Below are 21496 nucleotides of genomic sequence, written 5' to 3'. Positions count from 1 at the left end.
GATCCTTAGCGTCCTAGCTCGTGCCCAGGCGAGTGCTGAGCTGTGTTACTGCCGCCCATTTCTTGCCATGACACCGACTCTCTCCTATGCACCTTTTGCGACGACGCCGACTGTGGCATTAGCTATCGCATTAATCACGTCTGCTAGTAGTCTCGGGACGGAAACGGCCTAAGAGTGGGATATGCCCGCGGTGATCATCGATGGGGATCACTCGGATTCCGGCGCCGGAAGAATGGCTATCGGTGACCGGACATCAGCGCCCGGGGCGATGGATGTCATGCGCATGAGTCCGCATTGTACTCTACAGCCCCGCATCCGCCTCCGTCGCCGATACGCATGCAGCTCGGGTATGTATCTCCGCATGCGATGCGCGGCACCTGGTGCTGACCACCGTCTATTGCTGACAAGCGTTATCGGTATCCGCGCATGAGGAAATATGTAACTCGCCACTCTCCTCCATAGGTAGCCAAAGACGATGTTTATACAGCCCCCCCATGAACTATGCGCATGACCCAGTCAACTAGTTACTTACGAAACCCGAAACAGTGATAGATATCACGCCTCGACATCATAGGTGGAGGATGTCAGCGCCAATCGCGGGCGAAATGAATGAAAACATGAATATGCACCAGCCGATTGGCTCTGCTGCTGTTGGTCGAGTATGTACGAGAAACTGCTCACTGGCGTGTGACCCCACTACATACATGACATACTCCACCCGATCTTATGGCAGCCAATTGTCCTCTCTGCCCAATCGGTTTATCTCTCCTATGTGGTTGAACTGCCGGTGTTCTGTAGAGCGATGAGCATCACCACTTCCAAGACCCGAAGAAACAGCTGCCACGCATGCAGGACCTTCAAAATTTCCTACGGTACGGTTGGGTCCAGCCAGGCCTAAGATTCACGATCTCCGCGGTTGTTTATTCCAATTCAGCTACTCGCAGCTCCATTCCCTACCACAAACCCCTCAACACTCCTCGTCAACTGCTCGCTCCTCAAATTCCTTCCAATCAGCACCAACTTCCCAGCCGAAGCCTTCACTCCGTTGTTCGGCTCATTAAAGATCTCGAACACCTCTCGAACGCCCTGGATGAGGAACGACTTCCTGTCATCGCGGATAACCCGTCCCTTGAGTCTATGCACATCGATATTGCCGTAGTCATTGCCGGAGCAGGGAACAGTGGCATCCCAGAGAACACTGCGTAGCCAGGAGTCTAGATTGTCGATTTGCTGTTGGCTGAGGGTTGGGAGTGGGATGGAGATTGTTGCGATTGTCTGGTAGTTTCTCATGAGCCCCGATCCACGCCGCGGTTAGAGGGAGGACTTACGGGGTCCAAACGGCTCCCCTCGCCCACTTTCAAGTCTTCGACCTTCTCATACGCCCTCAAATCCAGCAAGAATGTCTCAAGATCTTGGACCCTCCCGCGCTCCGTAACAGCAATCTTCGCAATCCCATTAATCGCCTGAATCCTCTCCTTCACCCTCTCCAGCTCCTCGGGGGTGACAAGGTCCTGTTTATTTACCACCACCACATCCGCATGCGATATCTGCAGGTGCGCACACGTAAGGCCTTGTTCCGGCTGCGCTTTGCTCTCCGGATCCGTGTCGTCGGCAAGCGGTGTTTTGTCGTCGAGGCTGCGCAGGATGTTGGATGCGTCGACGAGGGTCACTATGCCGTCGAGAAAGATACTCGAGCCGAGTCCTTCGTCGAGCCAAAACAGAGGCGCGATGTTGCCGGGGTCGGCCAGGCCAGTGGTTTCGAGGAGGATGTAGTCGAAGCGTCCGCGACGCTCCATCAGGTTCTCGATGGCCGTTACGCCGGAGTCTCTGTCGGTCGTCGATCAGCGCTGCTACGGGAGTTGTCCATCGGGGCCCGCGAGTGGTACTTGACGGTGCAGCAGATACAGCCATTCGCAAGCTCAAGCCATTCCTCGACCTGCTGGCCCTCTTGTTGGACTGTCAGGGACTTCTCTATATCCGAAGCTACAATGGGCAGGCAGGTCAGCTCCCCCGCCGCCGACGCCGCACAGCTTAATAGCTACTCACAGTCTCCGAACTCGTTGAGTATGACAGCTATCCGCTTAGAGTGCTGTTCTTGCAGGATGTAGTTCATAAGAGTGGTTTCTACGGGGGTCAGATATCTCTAGGTAGCAAAAGCACTTTTGTCTCATATGGAAGAATCTCACTTCCGGAGCCCAGGTACCCAGTGACAATAGTAATGGGGACCTTCTCGTCACTAGTAGGAAGCTTGTCCTGGAGAGTAGCCAGCTCTTCATCATCCACCTCGACCAAAGCGGGCGGTTCATCATCGTCGATATTCAAACTCATAGCTGCTCGTGGTAGGCTGGCTGGTAGGCGGGGAACGGATAGGTAGTAGTGGCGCTTGCGGTGGTGGTGGTAGTGGTGGTGGTGGTGGTGGCGCAGATGAATTTTCTGTGCAAGTTGCAGCACTGTTGGCCAGGCCCGTCGAGCGCGTGTGTGCTAGTGATATGTAGTCGCGCCCCGGGATCCCTTAGGCTGTCCAAAAATTCCGTTCACCGGGACGTCGGTCGGGGAGGGCGTCAGATAAGGAGCACTAGCAATTGTGGAGGAAGGCCGGCTTGTAATGCGGAGAACGGTCGTGCGGCGGGGGATGTGTGTTGCGGTGATGGGCGGCGCTGCGATACCCCACCTGAACCTCTCTGCTCGACCGGGCCGGCCAAAGCGGGGCGACATACCTGGTAGAGTAGAATTCGGGTCCACCATGTGAGCCACAGCACTCGCCACAGCATTCCCCTTCTGCCTGACCTCATGCTTCAAAGTTCATACTCAGAAGACAATCCTAGCAAGGGATACGTTGCTTTCAAACGTTGTTTCCACTGACTTTAGAGCATGTGTGTCACGACAAACCACGGATACGGATGATCACAAAGCCTAAATAGAAAACATTTCGACAAGCTGCAGCAAAGCCACAGAAATAAAAGTGTGCCGGATGAACAAAGGGTCCAGATGATGGCGGTGACTCTGACGGGTGACCGGCAGGCTGAACTCGGGGTTTCGCAGCGGAGGCGGGGTCGGCGAGACTCGCGGGGGGAGCACAAGATATCCAATCAAGAGTCACTAAAAACCGAGCAAAGAAAAGCGGGGGGACGGCAATTTCTAATTCCCTTCTTTTCCTATTAAAGCTTTCAAAAGCCACCGGAAAACAGATAGAGACAAGGCTGCTTTTTCAACCCTCGATCTTCCCACAAAGTCAGTCGAGGAAGCATCTTTCCTCCATATACCCACTTCCAATCGACCACCGCTACAGCACATACAAAATGCCCGTCGTTGAGAGTGTCCCCTCCACCCTGTACGACAAGATCTATGCCGACCATGTTGTCGACGGCCACACAATCTACATTGACAGGTGAGTTCAATTACTTTCCCCACCTTCCTTAGAGGCAATCCGCTAAAGACTACTGCAGACATCTCGTGCACGAGGTCACTTCGCCACAAGCCTTCGAGGGCCTCCGAAATGCTGGTAGAACTGTACGAAGACCTGACTGCACCCTGGCTACAGTAGATCACGTACGTATAATTACGACTAGTTCCTCATTGGCAGTACTCATCTAACGGTGGTGCAGAACATCCCCACGCACAGCAGAGCCACCTACAAGAATGCCGAGACCTTTATCGAGGAAGCTGACTCGCGGACGCAATGCGTGACTCTGGAAGACAATGTCAAAGCTTTCAAGCTGACCTACTTCGGCATGGCCGACAAGAGGCAAGGAATCGTGCACGTCGTCGGCCCCGAGCAAGGCTTCACCCTTCCCGGAACCACCGTTGTATGCGGTGACTCACATACCTCCACCCATGGAGCTTTCGGCGCTTTGGCTTTCGGTATCGGCACGAGTGAAGTCGAGCACGTGCTTGCCACTCAGACCCTTATCAACCAGAAATCGAAGAACATGAAGGTGCAGGTTGATGGACCTATGGCCCCCGGCGTGACGAGCAAAGATATTATTCTGCACATCATTGGAAAAATCGGAACCGCCGGAGGAAATGGAAGTGTCATTGAGTTCTGCGGATCCACTATCCGCTCGCTGAGTATGGAGGCCCGTATGTCGATGTGCAACATGGCTATCGAGGGTGGTGCCAGAGCTGGTCTCATTGCACCCGACGACATCACTTTCGAGTACCTCAAGGGAAAGCCTTTGGCACCCAAATACGACACCCCCGAGTGGCATCGCGCCCTCAAGTACTGGAGGACCTTGAAGTCCGACGAGGGCGCCAAGTGGGATTCCGAGGTTTTCATCGACGCAAAGGACATCGCGCCTACCGTTTCGTGGGGTACTTCTCCCCAGGATGTCGTCCCCATCACCGGCTCCGTTCCTTACCCCGAAGAGGAGTCTGATCCCGTCCGCAAGGCCGGCATCATCCGCGCTTTGGAGTATATGGGTCTCGAAGCCGGTACCCCCATGCAGGATATCACCGTCGACAAGGTCTTCATTGGTTCCTGCACGAACTCGCGTATTGAGGATCTCCGCGCCGCGGCCAAGGTCGTTAAGGGCAAGAAGATCGCTTCGAACATTATGCGTGCTATGGTTGTGCCAGGATCGGGATTGGTCAAGAAGCAGGCCGAGCGTGAGGGTCTTAACCGCATCTTCGAGGAGGCTGGTTTTGAGTGGCGTGAGGCTGGTTGCTCCATGTGCTTGGGAATGAACCCCGATATCCTAGCCCCTCAGGAGCGTTGTGCTTCTACTTCCAACCGAAACTTCGAGGGACGGCAGGGTGCTGGTGGTCGTACCCACTTGGTATCTCCGGCTATGGCTGCCGTTGCTGCCATCACCGGACGCCTGACCGATATCCGCAAGCACACCCAGGCTGAGACGGAGCACGGCTCGCCCAAGATCGCTGTTCAGGCTGAGCACCCCGAGGCCATCACTGACGACGACTTGGACAAGCTCAATGATATCCCCACCGACGAGGAGGCCACCAATGCATCCACCCCGTTCTCTGCTGGCACATCCACTGGCCTCCCTCCATTCACCACCCTCAAGGGTATCGCCGCCCCCCTCCACATCGCCAACATTGACACGGACGCCATCATTCCCAAGCAGTTCCTGAAGACGATTAAGCGCACTGGTCTCGGCAGCGCTCTGTTCTGGGCTCTCCGCTTCAACCCGGATGGCTCGGAGAAACCCAACTTCGTCCTCAACCAGGAGCCCTACCGCGCCGCCAAGGTCCTAGTTGTCACTGGCCCGAACTTCGGCTGTGGTTCCTCGCGTGAACACGCTCCCTGGGCGCTGCTCGACTTCGGCATCAAGTGCATTATCGCCCCCTCGTTCGCCGACATCTTCCACAACAACACCTTCAAGAATGGCATGTTGCCCATCGCGATTACCGACGAGGCCGCGCTCAAGGCTATTGCGGATGAGGCCGATGCTGGAAAGGAGATCGAGGTCGACCTTGTCAACCAGGTCATCCGCAGCGCGGACGGTGCAGAGCTTGCGAAGTTCGACGTCGAGGAGTTCCGCAAGCACTGCCTGGTTAATGGATTTGACGACATCGGATTGACGATGCAGATGGAGGACAAGATCAGACAGTTTGAGGCTAGAAGGACGCGCGAGTGGTCTTGGCTGGATGGCAGTGGATATCTCGCCAAGCACCGGCCAGGGCCTGTGAAGGTCGAGGCGGCCAAGGTTCCCACCACGAATCGGGGATTCGAGAAGGAGATTACGGAGTGGTAGATGGTGGGAATGAAATGGAATATGTGTGGTGCTCATTTTGCGTGGGTTTGAGTTGTTCTTTTTTGCGGTTGGCCTGTTTTTGCAGAGATGTTCTGGTATTTGTTTTGTGCGGATTTTCTTTGTGTTATCTGTGTCAGGCAGTGCGCAGATTGACGATGGTATGTGTCGATTAGTTATATGAAGCTATTTCATGGATTGAGGGTCGTCAATTCTTCATTCAATTACTCGACCTCTCACCGTGATATCTCATTCACAGAGATCCCTCTGGCCCTTTCTGTCCGAGTGAAGAATTTTGCACCAGCCGTTAGCCACATGCGCTGACATGGGCCGCGTCAACGCTTGCGGGCCATCGTAGCACCAGATTGGCGATATCGGGCCAAAACAGGGTTCGGGATGCACCATTTTTAATGTTGATGTCATTAAGCTTGGGGGAGCGCTTGGGGGAGCGCTTGGGATTGGCTTGGGAAAGCCACCTACAGGACAGGTCAAATAGGCCCGTGTGCCCATCTGCGAGACACTTGACTTTCTCACGGGTACGGGTACGGTACACACAGATACAGCCAATGTCTGCCAACGATTACTACCGCGATTACGCTCCTCCTCAGGGACCGCCGCCCGGGCAGCAATACGGGCCTCCTCCTCAGCATGGGGGCTTCGCTCCTCCACCTGGACCTCCCCCGAATCAAGGTTATGCACCTCATCCACCACAGCCCAGCTACAGCCCCTACAACGGCAACACTCAGAACTCCCAGCTATCCTACGCCCCGCCTCCCCCACAGGCTCCGCAGAAATACCCCGATGATCCGCCGCCATACACCACCTTTGAGGAGAAATTCGTCATCGCGAAGCCGAAATACAACGACATATGGGCGGCGATTCTCTTCCTGGTGGACTTCTTTGGGCTCGTCGTCGTCAGCGGGATCTCCCTGAATGCCTATCGTGTCACGAAGGCTACCAATGGGAACGGGATCTATGATGATCGGAACAATGACTTTGGACTGTCGACGAATACGATGATCCTATTTGCGTTTGTACTTGCTGTCGCATTTGTGACGTCCGCGGCGTATTTTTTTATTGCGAGGAGGTTCACGAAGAGCTTGATTTGGATTACGGGGATTTTGAAGTAGGACCTCTTCTGGGAGACAGGATGATGGAGAAGAGTTGCTGACAGCTTTTTGCAGCATTGTTTTCGGAATTGGAACGGCGATTTACTATTTGTGAGTTATACTATGTGCCTTTTTGGTGCGAACAGATTTAGCTGACTCCATAAGCTACCGCGGGCAACTCGGCGCTGGAATCGTTTTCCTTATCTTTTCCGTCTTCTACGCCTTCTGTTTCTGGTCGTGGCGATCCCGGATTCCATTCTCGGTGTTGATGCTCCAGACGGCCATCGACGTGGCTAAGAACTACGGACACGTCTTTATGGTTTCTGCCATCGGCGGCTTCGTAGCGCTATGCGCGGGTGCTTGGTTCGCGGTTACCTTTGTCGCTGTGTATATCAAGTACACGCCTAGTGCGAATAATCCCGCATGCGGCGTGGACGGTGGATCTTGCTCGAGTGGGAAGCTCATTGGACTGCTGGTGTTCACGGTGTTCTCGTTTTATTGGCTTAGTGAGGTGATAAAGAACGTGATGCACGTGAGCGTGTCTGGTGTTTACGGGTCATGGTAAGGCTGATCTATTCGTCTTGTATGGTCTGGTAGCTGACGAGGATAGGTACTTCTGCTCGCGCACCCAAATGCCTTCGCACCCAACACTGGGTGCCTTCAAGCGCGCAATGACGTACTCCTTCGGCTCGATCTGCTTCGGCTCCCTGGTCGTGTCGATCATTCAGCTGCTGAAGCAGGGTGCGTCGATCGCCCAGCAGAGTGAGGCTATGGATGGGAATATTGTTATGTGCTGTGTCTGGGCTGTTGCGAACTGCATACTGGGGCTTGTGCTGTGGTTGATTGAATACTTCAACGTGAGTAAATGTTTACCAACTGAATTGAAAGGAACAAGTGGCTAATCTACGGGTGACAGCACTATGCCTATTCGTACATAGCCCTCTACGGTGACGCCTACGTTCCCGCCGCCAAATCCACCTGGCGCATGATGAAAGACCGCGGCATCGACGCCCTAATCAACGACTTGCTTGTCGATCCCGTCCTCACCATGGGCGCCGTCTTCGTCGGCTACCTCTGCGCACTCCTCGCCTACCTCTACCTACAATTCACCAACCCAGTCTATAACATGGACGGCTCATTCACCGTAGTCGTAATGGCGTTCTCGTTCCTGGTGGGACTCCAGATCGCAAATGTGTTCTTGGTGCCCATCAAGTCCGGCATCGCTACAATCTTTACCGGTATGGCGCATAGTCCGGACGTCATGATGAGGGACCATCCAGAACTGTATCAGCGCATGGTGAATGTGTATCCGCATATGCAACAGATGATTCATGCTTAGTGTAGGACTGTAAGAATAATGGTACTGGGGGTTTTGTCAAGGGAATAGACTGTGTAGTTTTATTTCGGTGTGTAAGAGACTTTAATGAATGAATCACTATTTTGTACTCGAGTTTTGATGTGACCGCGCATTGGCATCACAACACATTGCAACTGACATGGACTCGCTACACGTAGGAGTTGGGTGATCCAGTGCGAGATAGCCGCCCCTTAAAGTGTCAAGGAAAGCGTACTAAAGGTGTGAGATCGCGGCCTCCGGGGGGGCCAGTCCGGGAGGATTGGGGTGGAAGTGGAGGGCCTTCTTCTTCTTCTTCCACCTCTCTTCTCTTTCCCTCTGTACTGCTCAAATGAAACGCTGTTGATTATTCGTTCAAGAACTTCGAGTGAGGTCAAGTGATGGGGGAGTGGAGCTGGGAAACTGGGCACATTTGGGATGCGTAGGCTCTTATATTTGACTTTGCATCCCTACAGAAAAAGGAATACATGGTGGGTGTCCATTTCCTCGGTCTTCTGGATCTCCAGACAGGAAAGTCGTTGGTTGGACCGTTGGAGTAGAGTGCCTGGATGTATGTGCCAACGGATGTCTCCCGAACCAACCGGCCCGTCTACCTGGTCCTTCTTCACCATGGCGCTGGTCCGCTGGATGACACAGGTGGACCACGATGGGTTCTCGGCACGTGCTGGTTTGGCGTAGGGTTGCGGCTGGGATGGGAGCGACTTGTGGGCGGGGGGTCGAAGGCTGACAAGTGGTTGGGGCGTTGTTTAAACCCCAGAATCACTGGTGAGACGACGGGACGGAACTGGTGGGGACATGGAGAGATTAGAAGCAAGGCGGTATGGAAGGTATGATGTATTAAGGTGGCTTTTAGGGACAGGGTCTGGTGATAATGTGCATGACGGGAGCAAGAGAAAGATGTAGGGTTGGGGAAGATGGGGGCATAATCGACATAGGGTTGGAGTTTTTCCGGGTCTATCTTGGTCGGGCCATTTGTTCACCTCGATAGTCCCGTATTCCATAATCTAATGCCCGGGTGAAACTTGTCCACCGAATCGATAACGAAGTCCTGGGAGGTTTATCTTCGTGTCATTGCATTGCAACACCGGTTTCTTAACATAGGATGCGGTAAACCAATCTTTCCATCGGGAGTCAGGACATATGGTTGTTCTTGTTCTCTTGTACCTATTGTGACTTGAAAAAGTATGATCGTTCGAACGGCAGCACCGACCCTTTCTGTGGGGTCCAGGTGGCGAATCTACGATGAGCTTTGCGAGATATAAATACTGAACCAAGCACTCAGAGACTCTTGTGCCTCGGATTGATAGTTATTCGGTGGAAATATTTGGTCGGGTGGTGGTTGCCATTCGATATGGTGGGCATATATACCAGACATCCCGGCACGGTAAGAAGCGCGCCAATATGATGTGAGCCGTGCACTTCCCTAACCTCACCTCCGAACGCGAAGCTTGACTCGATTTCCGCTTCCCGCGCTTAACACTACTACTTACAATGCCTACCGCCACGACGAGCACGATGACGCCCTCAACACCGTTCAGTCCTTCATCGCACACGAACAGCGTGGAAACCTTCAGTTTTCCGAACACGTACATCCAGCGATCACGGCCGTACCTGACAGCAGCGCAAATCGAGTCGCTACGACCGTCGGAGTCACAAGATGAGGCGCGTGCGATATCGACACGCCTGACAGCGTGCCAGTGGATCGTGCAGGTTTCTACCGTGCTACAATTGTACCCTCTCAATACCCTCTACACTCGGGAGTGTCCGGACGACTGACAACCAGCGACAGCCCAGTGCGAACAATAGCCACCGCAATGATCCTTTATCACCGACTCCTCCTCTTCAACAAAACCCCCTACTTTCAAGAGACGCCGACAGACCCCAGCATCGCTGCGCTTTTCGTTGCCTGCAAAATCGAAGACACGCTCAAGAAGTCCCGCGAGATCCTGGCAGCATCCTACAACCTCCGGCACCCCAACAGCGAGCCCATAAACCCCGACTCGCCCCTCCTCGAGGAAGTTTCCAAGCGCGTAATTGGTATGGAGCGGACGATTCTCGAGACGAGCTCGTTCGACTTCCGGAATCGCCATGCGCAGCCGTTTTTGATCAAGTTTTGCCGGCGGTATAAGGTGGAGCGGGGGCTGGCGCATAGAGCGTGGGAGATCGCTATCGATGTGTATCGAACACTTGCCCCACTGAAGGCTACGCCGCATGCATTGGCGCTGGCGGCTCTGGAGACAGCTTGTAGGCTTGAGGCGGTCGAGATAAGGGTTCGGTATGAGGAGTTGGAGGCTACGAGGGATGATGTGCTTTGTATTTCCCCCCTCTTCTCCCCTTCCGCGCTTTTCTAACGTGAACCCAGCAATCGTCGACGACCTGTTGGAACTCTACACAAACCACCACTCGCTCACTATCGTTGGCCCCAAATACCAAGGGACAGCCTACCTCAATGCACGTATCGAACTGAACCGTGAACGGAAGCGCCTAGCCAACGGTCATGGCCGTGCACACATCGAAACGCCCATCAGCGTACAGTTGCAGACCATGACTGATCGCGGGGGCGGCGGGACGATACGATTCATGATTGATCCTGAGCGCGAGGCGAAGGAGTCTGCGCTGCTGGAGGGGGCGCCCGATGGGAGTATGGGGAGGAGTAAGGTGTCGATAAGTGGGACAGAGGAGACTTCGCCGTGGTCGCAGAGGTAGTCACTGGGTACGATGAATGATGGCACACCTGACATTCATCTTCTTTTTTTCTGTGTATATGATGTAGATACTCAAGCGCATTTGTTTAGTACGGCGTTATTGGTATTATATTCTACAGGAGCACAAGCTTGCATTCGCTCTCCCTCAGGACCATGATCATTTCCCCTCCTTAACCCAATCCATCCAGCTCCCTGGGTACTCCCCAACATGTTCATACCCCTCCTGCAGGGCTAACCTCGCAGCGGCCGCACTCCTGATTCCCGCCTTGCAGTAAAACACAAGCTCCGAGCTCTTCTCGGGTTTCTGGAACCCAAAGCGATCCTCAAACTCGTCGGGCGGCAGACTCAGCGCGTCAGGCGCGGACGCGATCGGAAGGTTAATTGCGCCCGGGATCGCGCCGGCGGAGAACTCCGAGGGCTCGCGGACGTCGACCAGAACCGTCTTTGCCGACGGAGACTGCACGAGCGAGGAGATCGAGGTGAAGTTGTACTTTTTCGGCGTGGCCGGGGCGCCGGTGGTGTAGTTGCAAACGCGCGGGGTGAAGGCGATGGGGCGCGTTTGCCGGATGACGGGGAGGAGGAGGCGGCGGCGGAGGGGGGTCATCGCTGCGATAGTTGTGGTTGTGGTTGTGGTGGTGGTGGAGGTTGGTTGGTTGGTGGGAATTTTGAAGATGGTATTAGGTACGGTGATGCAATGCCGAGTGCCGGCCGGCCGGTGGTGGGGGGATACGGCCCGTGATCGTCCATGACCGATGGATACATAGATCAATCCGGGTTGATTCATGCATCGTCCGGTTAAAGAATTGGTACATATGATACATCGAAGTGCATGCTCTACCACCAACGCTGGAGATTGCTACAATTCGTGGGCAGTGGGTTACCATCGCTTATGGATGTTTCGGAAGCCGGTACGAAGAAATTCAATGCCTATTGCGATATCACGACTAAACGAAGGTCATTGGACCCGTGTCTATTCCGTGATTCTTCTCCGTATAGATACCAGCTCATTATCACGCCGTAATGTATAGCAACAACTTTTTGACGCCTTCCCAAACCCCAGACCATTTTGTATTCTCATGATATTATGGACCCAGAGATTGGAAAGAGAAGAAGAATCCCATAGGAAAAAAGCAAAACCCGGAAAACCACAAGTGCACGCGCAACACCAAGTTTGAATTTTTTGTTACATTTAAGCTTCGGTGGAGACACGGCCCTTGGCGTTGGTCACCTTGACACCGAGAGACTTAGCCTTGGCGAGGATCTCGATGCGCTTGCGGGAAGAGACGGCATGGCCGATCCTGAGGGAAAGTCAGTGGCCAGTCCAATGGTGGATAACATGAGTCATGAGGAATGGAGGAACGAACTCAGCAGCGAAGGTGCGGTTGTGCATAAGGAGGAGCTCAACATCGCTGGCGTTCTGGACAAGGAAAGCCTTGTGTCCTGAAGGAGCCATGTGGCGGGTCTTCTTGTTGGAACCGTAACCGATCTAAATCCATCCAATATCCGTCAGTAACTGTTTCTTGTTGCATCAAATAGATCATTTTGCGCTCTCCACCACAACCTAAGCCATTCAAGAGGGGTGTTCTGTACCGAGGGCATAGCAGCCTGTCCCTTGAACCGTCTCCTCACACGGTTGTCGATACCCTTAGGCTTCCTCCATGACGCATCAACGCACTTGTAGCGGTCGCTCTGGTGGCTGTAAATTCGCATCAGCACTGTCGTATATCCATCATGATCGCTTTCGGGCCGTCGATATATGGCAGCAATCCGACTACGATCTAAAGGCTGATTTGGAAATAGAGTCGTACCGGTTGAACCTCTTGGTCCTCTTCTTGACGATGGGAACGTGTTTCTTTGCGGCGACCATCCTGTTTTCGTAATTTCCGTCAGCCCTTCGGTTCCTCGATAACTCGAACCTCCATTTGTTTTTTCGAGATAGGTCCGACGTAGCAGGTGATCGGGGAGACGAGTTTCCGTACCTTGCGTTGGGTGCTGTATCGACGTCGGGGTTGCTGGTCGGGTTGGCGTTAGTCGTGAATTCGCTGGTTGAGAGGCGGAAATTGTTTTGGTGGGATTGAATTGTGGGGCTGCAACAGACCTGTGCGTGGTTGGCGTGACTGCTGTTCTGAAGCTAGATTACCCGGGGTCCAACCTGGGCCTAGTTCATTTTACTTTGAGCCTCAATCACCACATGCACTCGTATCACGTGCAGTCGCGAGACAGAAAGCCCCACGGGTCGAGCCAAAACAACCAAACAAGACAGTCCCACCGTGTACGAGCTTCGCGTCACAGCACCAATTCAGCAACAACGGCAACCGCATCAAGTAAGAAACAATACATCCTCTCCTCTCCCAAATCTTCTGCGGTGGGTGCGCAGTGCCCCAGCTACAGCTATGAGAGTCACCGAAATCATCATTGATGTACGTCCATCACTCCCAACGTGTTCACGGCACATGTTAACCGCTTCATGGTGCAGGGCTTCAAGTCTTATGCTGTCAGAACAGTCATTACCGGATGGTACGTGTTTTTTTATGTTCTCCTGCTATTAGAGTCGGCAAGTACTAAGTGGCCTGGCCGTGCAGGGACGAGAGCTTCAACTCCATTACCGGTCTCAATGGTTCCGGCAAATCGAACATCCTCGACGCAATATGTTTCGTTCTCGGGATCACCAATATGACGACAGTGCGCGCGCAGAACTTGCAGGTGCCTTCCTCTCCGGACCCCGAGCTCTGCAGGCGACCACCATGCTTACCTCCCTTAGGATTTGATCTACAAACGTGGTCAGGCAGGCGTTACCACAGCATCCGTCACCATCGTCTTCGACAACATGGACAAAGAGAAATCGCCAGTTGCGTACGAGGGATGGGATTCGATCAGTGTTACACGTCAGATCATGCTCGGCGGAGTCAGCAAGTATCTCATCAACGGTAGTCGGACGCAACAACATGTCGTTCAGACACTCTTCCAGAGTGTCGGCCTCAATATCAACAACCCCAACTTTTTGATCATGCAGGGACGTGTCATGAAGGTTCTCAACATGAAGGCGACCGAAATTCTTGCCATGATCGAGGAAGCCGCCGGTACCAGGATGTTCGAGGACCGTCGAGATAAGGCATTCAAGACCATGGCAAGGAAAGATAAGAAAGTTGGGGAGATCAACGAGTTGCTCAAAGAAGAAATCGAGCCGAAGCTTGAAAAGCTACGATCAGAAAAGAGAGCTTTCCTCGACTTTCAGCAGACACAGAGCGACCTCGAACGGCTTACAAAGCTAGTAGTGGCGCACGACTATGTCAAGAACAAGCAGAGAGTAGAGCAATCTGCTGCAGAGCTTCAAGCAAAGAAGCACCGGGTCTCATGGCTGGGGGATTCTGCTGTACGTCTGAAAGGCGAACTGGACAACCTTGCCGAGGACGCCAAACGGGTTAAGGCACAACGCGACAAGGAGCTCCGGAAGGGAAGCAAGTTCCTGGCTCTTGAGAAGGAAGTCAAGGAGAAATCCCATGAGATCGTGCGGCTGAACACTGTGTTGGATCTGAAGTCTAATGGTATCAAAGAAGAGAAGGAGAAACGAAAGGAGATCTTGAAAAACGTCAAGGACCTAGAGAAGGCACAGGAGGCTAGGACGAAGGTTTATGAACAGCTGAACGAGGCCCACGGTGCCGCGAAGGTGGAATATGATGCGAAATGTAAACAGGCCGAACAGACCGATGAACTACTACAGGAGCTTCTGACGGGTGTTGCGTCGAGGGAGGGACAGGAAAGTGGCTACCAAAGCCAACTGCAAGGTATGACACTTCTTGATTCGGTCGAGCTACAGCTGACACTCCCACGATAGACGCAAAGTCCCGCTTAAACACCGCGCAGACTGAGCAAGAACAAGCCAGGCTGAAAATAAACCACTTGACGAAACGGATCCAGAAAGAGGAGCCCCGGGCAGAGAAGGCAAAACAACAAAACGCCACATTATTCAAGGAGTTGGAGGGACAGCGCGCTGCTGTAAAGAAGATAGAAGCCGAACTGGCCAAGTTGGGTTATGAGGAGGGCAAGGAAGAGGAAACGAGGCGTCGGCAAGCTGAGCTGGAAGACTCTATTCGAGATCTGACAAGGAAGGCAAATGAATTTCGCCAACGTGTGAGGGGAATGGATTTCACCTACACAGATCCTACGCCGAACTTCGACAGGTCCAAAGTCAAGGGTCTCGTTGCACAATTGTTCACATTAGATGAAGACAACGAGGTTGCCGGAACCGCTCTGGAGATTTGTGCTGGAGGACGCCTGTACAACGTCGTCGTTGATACATCTGAAACCGCTTCACAACTGCTTTCCCGTGGACAACTTGTTAAGCGGGTCACTATCATTCCTTTGAATCAAATCAATGCCTTCCGTATAGCCGCCCAGGTAAGCATTCACTCTGTATTCCCCCCACTACCGCACCACGATTGTCTCACATCCGTGTAAGGCTGTCGCAACTGCTCAACGCATAGCTCCCGGTATGGTCGATTTGGCCCTCTCCCTTGTCGGTTACGACGACGAGATTGCCAAAGCAATGGAGTACGTCTTCGGAAGCACCTTTATCTGCACAGACGCAGACACCGCCAAGGCTGTAACCTTCCATCCACAGGTGCGCTCAAGGTCTGTCACCTACGAAGGTGACGTCTACGACCCGTCTGGTACCCTCTCGGGTGGTTCCGCCTCCAAGTCTGGCGGGGTTCTGGTCACGATGCAGAAGATCAATTCATTGGAGAGGAGGATCGCGGAGGAGCGGAGCCAGCTGGAGGACATCAGGGTAATGATGCAGAAGGAGAAGAAGAGGCTCGATATGGCGCGCGGGCTGAAACGTGACCTCGAACTTAAGAGGCATGAAATTGGTTTGACCGAAGAGCAAATCAATTCCAATTCCAGTTCAAGCATCATCCAAGCAGTCCAGGAGATGAGGGACAACATCGAGCAGGCGGAGAAGGATATTGTGGACGCCAAAAAACGACAGGATGAAGCGGCGAAAGAGGTCAAGAGGATCGAGAAGGACATGAATGAGTTCAAAAACAACAAGGGTGGAAAGTTGGCTGAACTGCAAAAGAATCTTGATAAGCTCAAGAAGGACGTTGAAAAACGGTCAGAGATCATGAAATCTGTACGCGAAGAATTCTTGTCAGCGCAGATTGAGTTGGACCAGGTTGCCAGCGACCTCACCTCGGCCCAAGAATCGCTCGAGGAGGTTAACAGCGCCATCGAAACCCAAGAGGCCGAAATCGCCCAGCTGCAAAAGGACAAGGAAGAGGTCAAAGATACTCACGATGTCGCTTTAGCCCAGCTCGGAGACGAACGCGCTAAACTCTCGAGCTTCGACCAAGAATTGGAGGCTCTCGAAGAGGCTACCCGCAGCAAACAGTCCCGTATCGCCGAGGAGGCCCTAGAAAGCCAAAAGCTCGGTCACGAGGTGGAGAAGTTCCATAAGGAGACCCAGGCGACGAAAGAGGCCGTGACACGGTTGGAACGCGAGCACCAATGGATCGAAGACGAACACGAGCAATTCGGACGTCCGGGAACACCCTACGATTTCAAATCCATCAATGTCGCAGAGTCCAGAGCGTCACTCAAGAATTTGACGGAGCGCTCCCAGGGGATGAAGAAGCAGATCAATCCAAAGGTCATGGATATGATCGACAGTGTCGAGAAGAAGGAAGATATACTCAAACGAATGCTTCGGACGGTTATTAAGGATAAGCGTAAAATCGAAGAAACTATCCTTCAACTGGACCGCTACAAGATGCAGGCATTGCAAAAGACCCACAGTATAGTTTCCGAGGACTTCGGCAAAATCTTCGCCGAGTTGCTCCCTGGCAGTTTCGCAAAGCTGGTGGTACTTGAGGGTAAAGATATCACCAAAGGACTGGAGATCAAAGTGCAACTGGGTAAAATGTGGAAAGAGAGCTTGACAGAGCTCAGTGGTGGACAGCGCTCGCTAATTGCGCTGTCGCTCATTATGGCGCTGCTGCAGTTCAAACCCGCACCCATGTACATCCTTGACGAGGTTGATGCTGCGCTGGATCTTTCACACACGCAGAATATCGGCCGCCTCATCAAGACAAGGTTCAAGGGGAGTCAGTTTATCGTCGTCAGTCTGAAGGACGGCATGTTCCAAAACGCGAATCGGTATGTTCCTCCCATTCTTCCGTTCTGTCTGTGGATAACTAGCTAATGTATCCTTCCGCAGCATCTTCAAAACCCGTTTCGTCGACGGTACTTCCGTTGTTCAGATTATGTGATTTCTCTCCCTTCAAATTCCCCTTGATCTCTCTTTCACGCGATCACTCTGGTGTGGAGTTTGGGCTTTTTGTTTTTTCTTTCTTGCATTTCTTCTCTTTGTTTATGGATGGGAGCTTCGGGGTGCGACATGATTGATGAGACTTGACGCTTGGTTTTTTGGGGGGTTCTACTCTGTGAGTGTATGGATGATTTGAGCCGCGGTGCTCAAGGGTGGTGTAGATGTGTACCGTACAATAGATCAACACGTCCGTTTAACGTAAATATGGAGGTGGGATGAAGGATGGGGATTGGATACCACGATGTGAGTAATTGGATGTTGCTCTACATACTGTCAGAATAGAGATAGAGGATACCACGATGCGAGTAATTGACTGTTGCTCTACATAAGTACTCTGCCAGAGTAGAGAAGAGAGATAGTGGATACCATTCTTGCCTCCTCCCTGCCAATCAAATCAAGACAAGAACTGCGAGAACATATAATTACCACTTGGGGGAACATGACCGGTGTCGAAATACGGACCCATGTGCCGAGAAAGAGGATCCTGTATATCCGGCGTATCGATGTTCCGATTATCGACTATTGCTCCGAGTCTTGGGCAAACATCCCCTCCCGTATATAATATATTCCTAGTGCTATGCTAAAGCAACACACAGGAGAGGAAAGCAGCCGCAATCTTCCCACCTCTTTTCCTGTTATCACTCGCTCACCATCACGGAACTCGGAGAGTCGGAGGAATGCATAATAGCTTGAGCCTGGCAAGTTGTTGTTACTGTTGCTGGAGGGTCGGCAACTGTGCCACAGCGGGCTGGGTCGTTTCGGAGCGCTACTATATAAGGCGAGGTGCACGGGAAGATGGAAGATGGGACGGCCGGAGATGAGCGCCCGGTATATACCGGTAATGTGGGTGGTGTTGATACATACTGGGGCTGGTCGGCCTGTGTTGGCTATGCGGTGTTGGCTGTGCGGTGTTGGCTATGCAGTGTTGGCTGTGTCGTGCGGTGATTGGGTTGGACTGGATTGAGCCGTGCTGCGCTATGGCGTTTGAAGTTTCTATACAGCTTCATAAGATGTTCTATCGATGAGCTCTGGTGAGTCTTGCACGGGTTATTATTGTTGTCGTCGTCAGGGCTGTCGTAAAGGAGAGGAGTTTCCCGTGTAGAGGGCTCAGGGCGATTGGATCGATTCCGAGTTCCAAGCTCCGAGTTCCAAGCTCCGAGTTCCAAGCTCCGAGTTCCAAGCCGTAAATACGCAGTTGCAGTACCTATTCGACTCAGCGGACGATGTGCAACTAACCGCCAGGCCTCATTCCGAGTGAACGCAGTGCGCACCAGGGCTGAATCGGTCGGGACTCGGGAGTATCGCTCAAGGCTTTGACGCCCCGTGTTCTCCAAACTTGCTACGCGGATATCCACCGGACATCAGCCGAATCAAACTGAAGAACTCGCTGGTGACTGGAGGAGGAGGAGGAGGAGGTAGTCCCGAAAGCCAAAGGAAACTGACAACATCTCCCGTTCCCATTCCCGTCCCCGTCCCCGCTCCCATTCCCATTCCCATTCCCATTCCAGTTCTTATTCCATCCCCTAGAGCCGAAAAATACCCACTTACCCACACCCTCTCCTCGACCGCCGCTCACCAAATATCACACCCCCTTCCCCCCGATGCAGCCGCAGTCCCCATGTCCCGCCGCCCGCACGATCCGCCTGGACCAGCAGCAGAAGTAGCAACGGCAGCGGCGGCGGTCTGCCTATTAGAGTGGAGCAGAGTACACTCGGAACTTCGGAAGCCGCCGTAGAGTAGAGTAGAGTAGAGTACACGCCACCTCCCTCCCACCCAGAGGCCGGAGCCGCCCGGCAGCACGTCCGCCCGGCAGCAGCAGCTCCAATCTTTCGGTGAACTGACTGAGACTGACGGACGGACTGACTGGCGGACTGATCGTCGAAGGTACCAGTAGGTATAGCTGTACCAACGAAAGGTTTCGCAAGATCTTCGTGCGGGTCGGTTTGTGACGGGACAGGACCGATGCTATCCCCTACATGTCCGAGGCGTGTGTGCATTTGTTGCACTGCAAAGTATGTATGCCCGATTGAAAGGCGGCAGTGCGTCTACTCAACCACACGGCTCACTGTCTCAATTAGGTAGTCTGGTTGTAGCTGTGCTGGTGGCAATCGCAGTTGCTACCAGACAGACGCCGTGGAGGTACCGTATCTATCCGTCCGGTGCGGGCACCAGACCCGCACCGGAGACCGCAAGCGCTGCGCTGCGCATATATATGATTTGAATCGACCACGCACGCGCGGATGCGCATGCCCCATGCGCACCGCCGCGGAGATACCGCCCTCGCCCTTCCCACATAAGCGGCGCTTGAGAGTCCCCGCGCCGGTCGGCGGGTGGGCGATCCTGCTAAAGACTAAAGTAGCGCCGCGCTATTTGGATCACCGATCCTCTTTCCCCGGGAATCCCGGATTGCACGGGCTAAAAACAAACAAACGGGAGGGGGGTTTTTTATTTCTCGATTTTCCTGGTCCGTTCGTTCGAAGATCTACGAGTGAGAACCGAGCGCGAGGATATGTAGGATACGGTAGGGCAGAAGAAAATAAGTGGGGCGCCGGGGAGATGAGGCGGAAAAGGCAGAAATATTTCTTATCTAATGGCAGAAATTATTTTTCTTTTTCTTTCAAATAAAATAGGAAGTATGGACGGATATTATGTATGTGGCGCTCGGAAAGAAAGAAAGAAGAAAGTAGGCAGACAGGCATTGGACAGACAGACCGGAGATCATAATAGATCCTCCCTCCCTCCCTCCCTCCTTTCCCTCCCTCCTTCCCCACTACCAATATATTCTGCCAGAGGAGCCTACAACGAATCGATAAGGACACATCGTCACTTCGTCCCCGCAGCTGGCAACCCCCGCACAGCAACAGCAGCAGATCTCGATTCCATGGCTACCGCGTCGCTATCCAGAGATTATTATCGATCAGATGGAGCTCATCTCATTCTTGTTCGAGTCCGTGGGGGTGACAGTTGGTTGGTAGGTGGGTCAAGATGGTCGTGGCGAGTCATGAGCTGTCACTTGCGTACTATACTGGTAGTGTGGTATCGAGGCGGTTCGGTTCATGGGGTGTGATTCGGTCCGGTCCGGTTTTTTTTCTCTTTTCTTCAGTGGGTGCACCAGCTTGGGCTCGGTGGAAAACTAAATGCCAGGCCATACAGTGTTGTGTTTGCTTCACCCACTCCCTCTTCTCGAAACGTATACCCCGCCTGTGGTGCGTACGTAGTATCGATATAGGTACTTTACTCCTCCGAGGTAGTATGGGAATAGAGTACATGTATGATGTATGATGTATGTACCCAGTGTCGTGAAGAGGTCAAGCCAGCCAACCAGCCAGCCAGGTGCAGACAGTGTATCTCTCTTGCCGCCTAAGTTGCAACAAGGGAAGTTAGGGAGCGAGGTGAGTATTAATAGGCTGCACATTTTACACAGTGCGCACTGATCGACTGGTGACTCGTGATTTGTATGTATTCGTATTCGAGTTCGAGTTCGAGTTCGTGGTCGATTCGATTCGAGTAGAGTTGAGAATATCGGTGCAGTCGGTGCGGAGGGGTATCTATTCCCCAGGTTTGTATGTATTTGCATTCCTTTCCCGGTCTCACATCCACTCTGCCAGCCAGCTTCATCCCGGAGCGCGGCGTGTGGTGCACGGCGGGTTGTGTACTGCGGGTTGTGTACTGTACTGCGGGTTCAACTCAAGTGCATGGAGCTTGCTGCACAGCCTACGCAGCCTGCGCTCATCGATGGCATGCCCCCGACCCCCGACTCCCTACTCCCGAGGGGGCTTTGCTGTAGAGTAGAGTAGGTAGATCTGGATGTGAACGCTAGTTATTGTCGTTGAGGGGGAACGTAGGAGTGATCAGAGTAAAGGTCGAGCACGGTGCCTGAGTACGTATGGTATATACGTGTGGTAAAGTACTTTTGGTTTTTTTTGCTCATGTATACGAAACCGATCGCGATCTCGGCGGTCGGGGTCGGAATCGTGGTCCGGGGGGCCTAGGCTGGAGCTCACATGACTCGGGTGTGACTCGGAAGTGATTCGGAAGTTGGCTGGCATTGTTGAGCAAGCAAGCAACGCAAGCATGGAAAGCAAGCATGGAGGAGAAGGTAAAGCGTGCATGCGCGGATCGAATTCTATGCGGGTATGTATGCAAGCTGTTCTTTTTGCTTTGCTCGTACGTTTTCGTGGCGGGGGGATAGGTAGGAAGGATGTATGGCAGCTTGCTGGGTCTGGGTTTGGGTCTGGGTCTGGGCGCAGAACTGCGAAGTCTGATAAGAGGGTACGGTAGAAAACTCTCGAAGG

General features: G+C 53.2%; 7 protein-coding genes across 7 annotated transcripts; 4 read left to right on the top strand and 3 right to left on the bottom strand.

Annotated features, from left to right (window-relative positions):
- Window positions 1–868: 868 nt before the first annotated feature.
- BZA05DRAFT_261449 (CobW/HypB/UreG, nucleotide-binding domain-containing protein) lies at window positions 869–2444 on the bottom strand. Its single transcript, XM_051480133.1, has 5 exons — window positions 2187–2444; window positions 2047–2124; window positions 1887–1983; window positions 1329–1827; window positions 869–1275 (listed from the first exon to the last, which is right to left on the bottom strand). Exons 1-5 carry the CDS (start codon window positions 2326–2328, stop codon window positions 931–933), a joined length of 1161 nt encoding a protein of 386 aa, XP_051340766.1. The 5' UTR covers window positions 2329–2444; the 3' UTR covers window positions 869–930.
- A 634-nt stretch (window positions 2445–3078) lies between these two features.
- Window positions 3079–5952, top strand: BZA05DRAFT_371486 (aconitase family-domain-containing protein). Its single transcript, XM_051481678.1, has 3 exons — window positions 3079–3388; window positions 3447–3549; window positions 3606–5952. The coding sequence occupies exons 1-3, from the start codon at window positions 3300–3302 to the stop codon at window positions 5709–5711; spliced, it is 2298 nt and encodes a 765-aa protein (XP_051340765.1). The 5' UTR covers window positions 3079–3299; the 3' UTR covers window positions 5712–5952.
- Window positions 5953–6181: 229 nt separating this feature from the next.
- Window positions 6182–8268, top strand: BZA05DRAFT_472884 (putative DUF580 domain protein Pns1). Its single transcript, XM_051488033.1, has 5 exons — window positions 6182–6834; window positions 6893–6928; window positions 6983–7378; window positions 7428–7674; window positions 7734–8268. Exons 1-5 carry the CDS (start codon window positions 6275–6277, stop codon window positions 8154–8156), a joined length of 1662 nt encoding a protein of 553 aa, XP_051340764.1. The 5' UTR covers window positions 6182–6274; the 3' UTR covers window positions 8157–8268.
- Window positions 8269–9589: 1321 nt separating this feature from the next.
- Window positions 9590–10950, top strand: BZA05DRAFT_393684 (cyclin-like protein). The gene is made up of 3 exons (XM_051483251.1): window positions 9590–9901; window positions 9961–10484; window positions 10534–10950. The coding sequence occupies exons 1-3, from the start codon at window positions 9663–9665 to the stop codon at window positions 10875–10877; spliced, it is 1107 nt and encodes a 368-aa protein (XP_051340763.1). The 5' UTR covers window positions 9590–9662; the 3' UTR covers window positions 10878–10950.
- An 83-nt stretch (window positions 10951–11033) lies between these two features.
- BZA05DRAFT_393682 (Rhodanese-like domain-containing protein) lies at window positions 11034–11480 on the bottom strand (the record flags this gene model as incomplete). Its single annotated transcript, XM_051483250.1, has 1 exon — window positions 11034–11480. One exon carries the CDS (start codon window positions 11478–11480, stop codon window positions 11034–11036), a length of 447 nt encoding a protein of 148 aa, XP_051340762.1.
- A 324-nt stretch (window positions 11481–11804) lies between these two features.
- Window positions 11805–12941, bottom strand: BZA05DRAFT_393680 (ribosomal protein L32e). Its single transcript, XM_051483249.1, has 4 exons — window positions 12685–12941; window positions 12467–12572; window positions 12241–12362; window positions 11805–12174 (listed from the first exon to the last, which is right to left on the bottom strand). Exons 1-4 carry the CDS (start codon window positions 12741–12743, stop codon window positions 12066–12068), a joined length of 396 nt encoding a protein of 131 aa, XP_051340761.1. The 5' UTR covers window positions 12744–12941; the 3' UTR covers window positions 11805–12065.
- Window positions 12942–13061: 120 nt separating this feature from the next.
- Window positions 13062–14864, top strand: BZA05DRAFT_261380 (RecF/RecN/SMC N terminal domain-containing protein). Its single transcript, XM_051480132.1, has 4 exons — window positions 13062–13296; window positions 13353–13393; window positions 13459–13579; window positions 13638–14864. Exons 1-4 carry the CDS (start codon window positions 13270–13272, stop codon window positions 14709–14711), a joined length of 1263 nt encoding a protein of 420 aa, XP_051340760.1. The 5' UTR covers window positions 13062–13269; the 3' UTR covers window positions 14712–14864.
- The last annotated feature ends 6632 nt before the right edge of the window (window positions 14865–21496 follow it).

The sequence above is a fragment of the Tricharina praecox genome (genome assembly GCF_024521635.1).
Source record: "Tricharina praecox strain CBS 144465 chromosome Unknown BZA05scaffold_8, whole genome shotgun sequence".
In the NCBI taxonomy this organism is placed as follows: Eukaryota; Fungi; Ascomycota; class Pezizomycetes; order Pezizales; family Pyronemataceae; genus Tricharina; species Tricharina praecox.
This window is presented reverse-complemented; position numbering and strand designations above follow the sequence as displayed.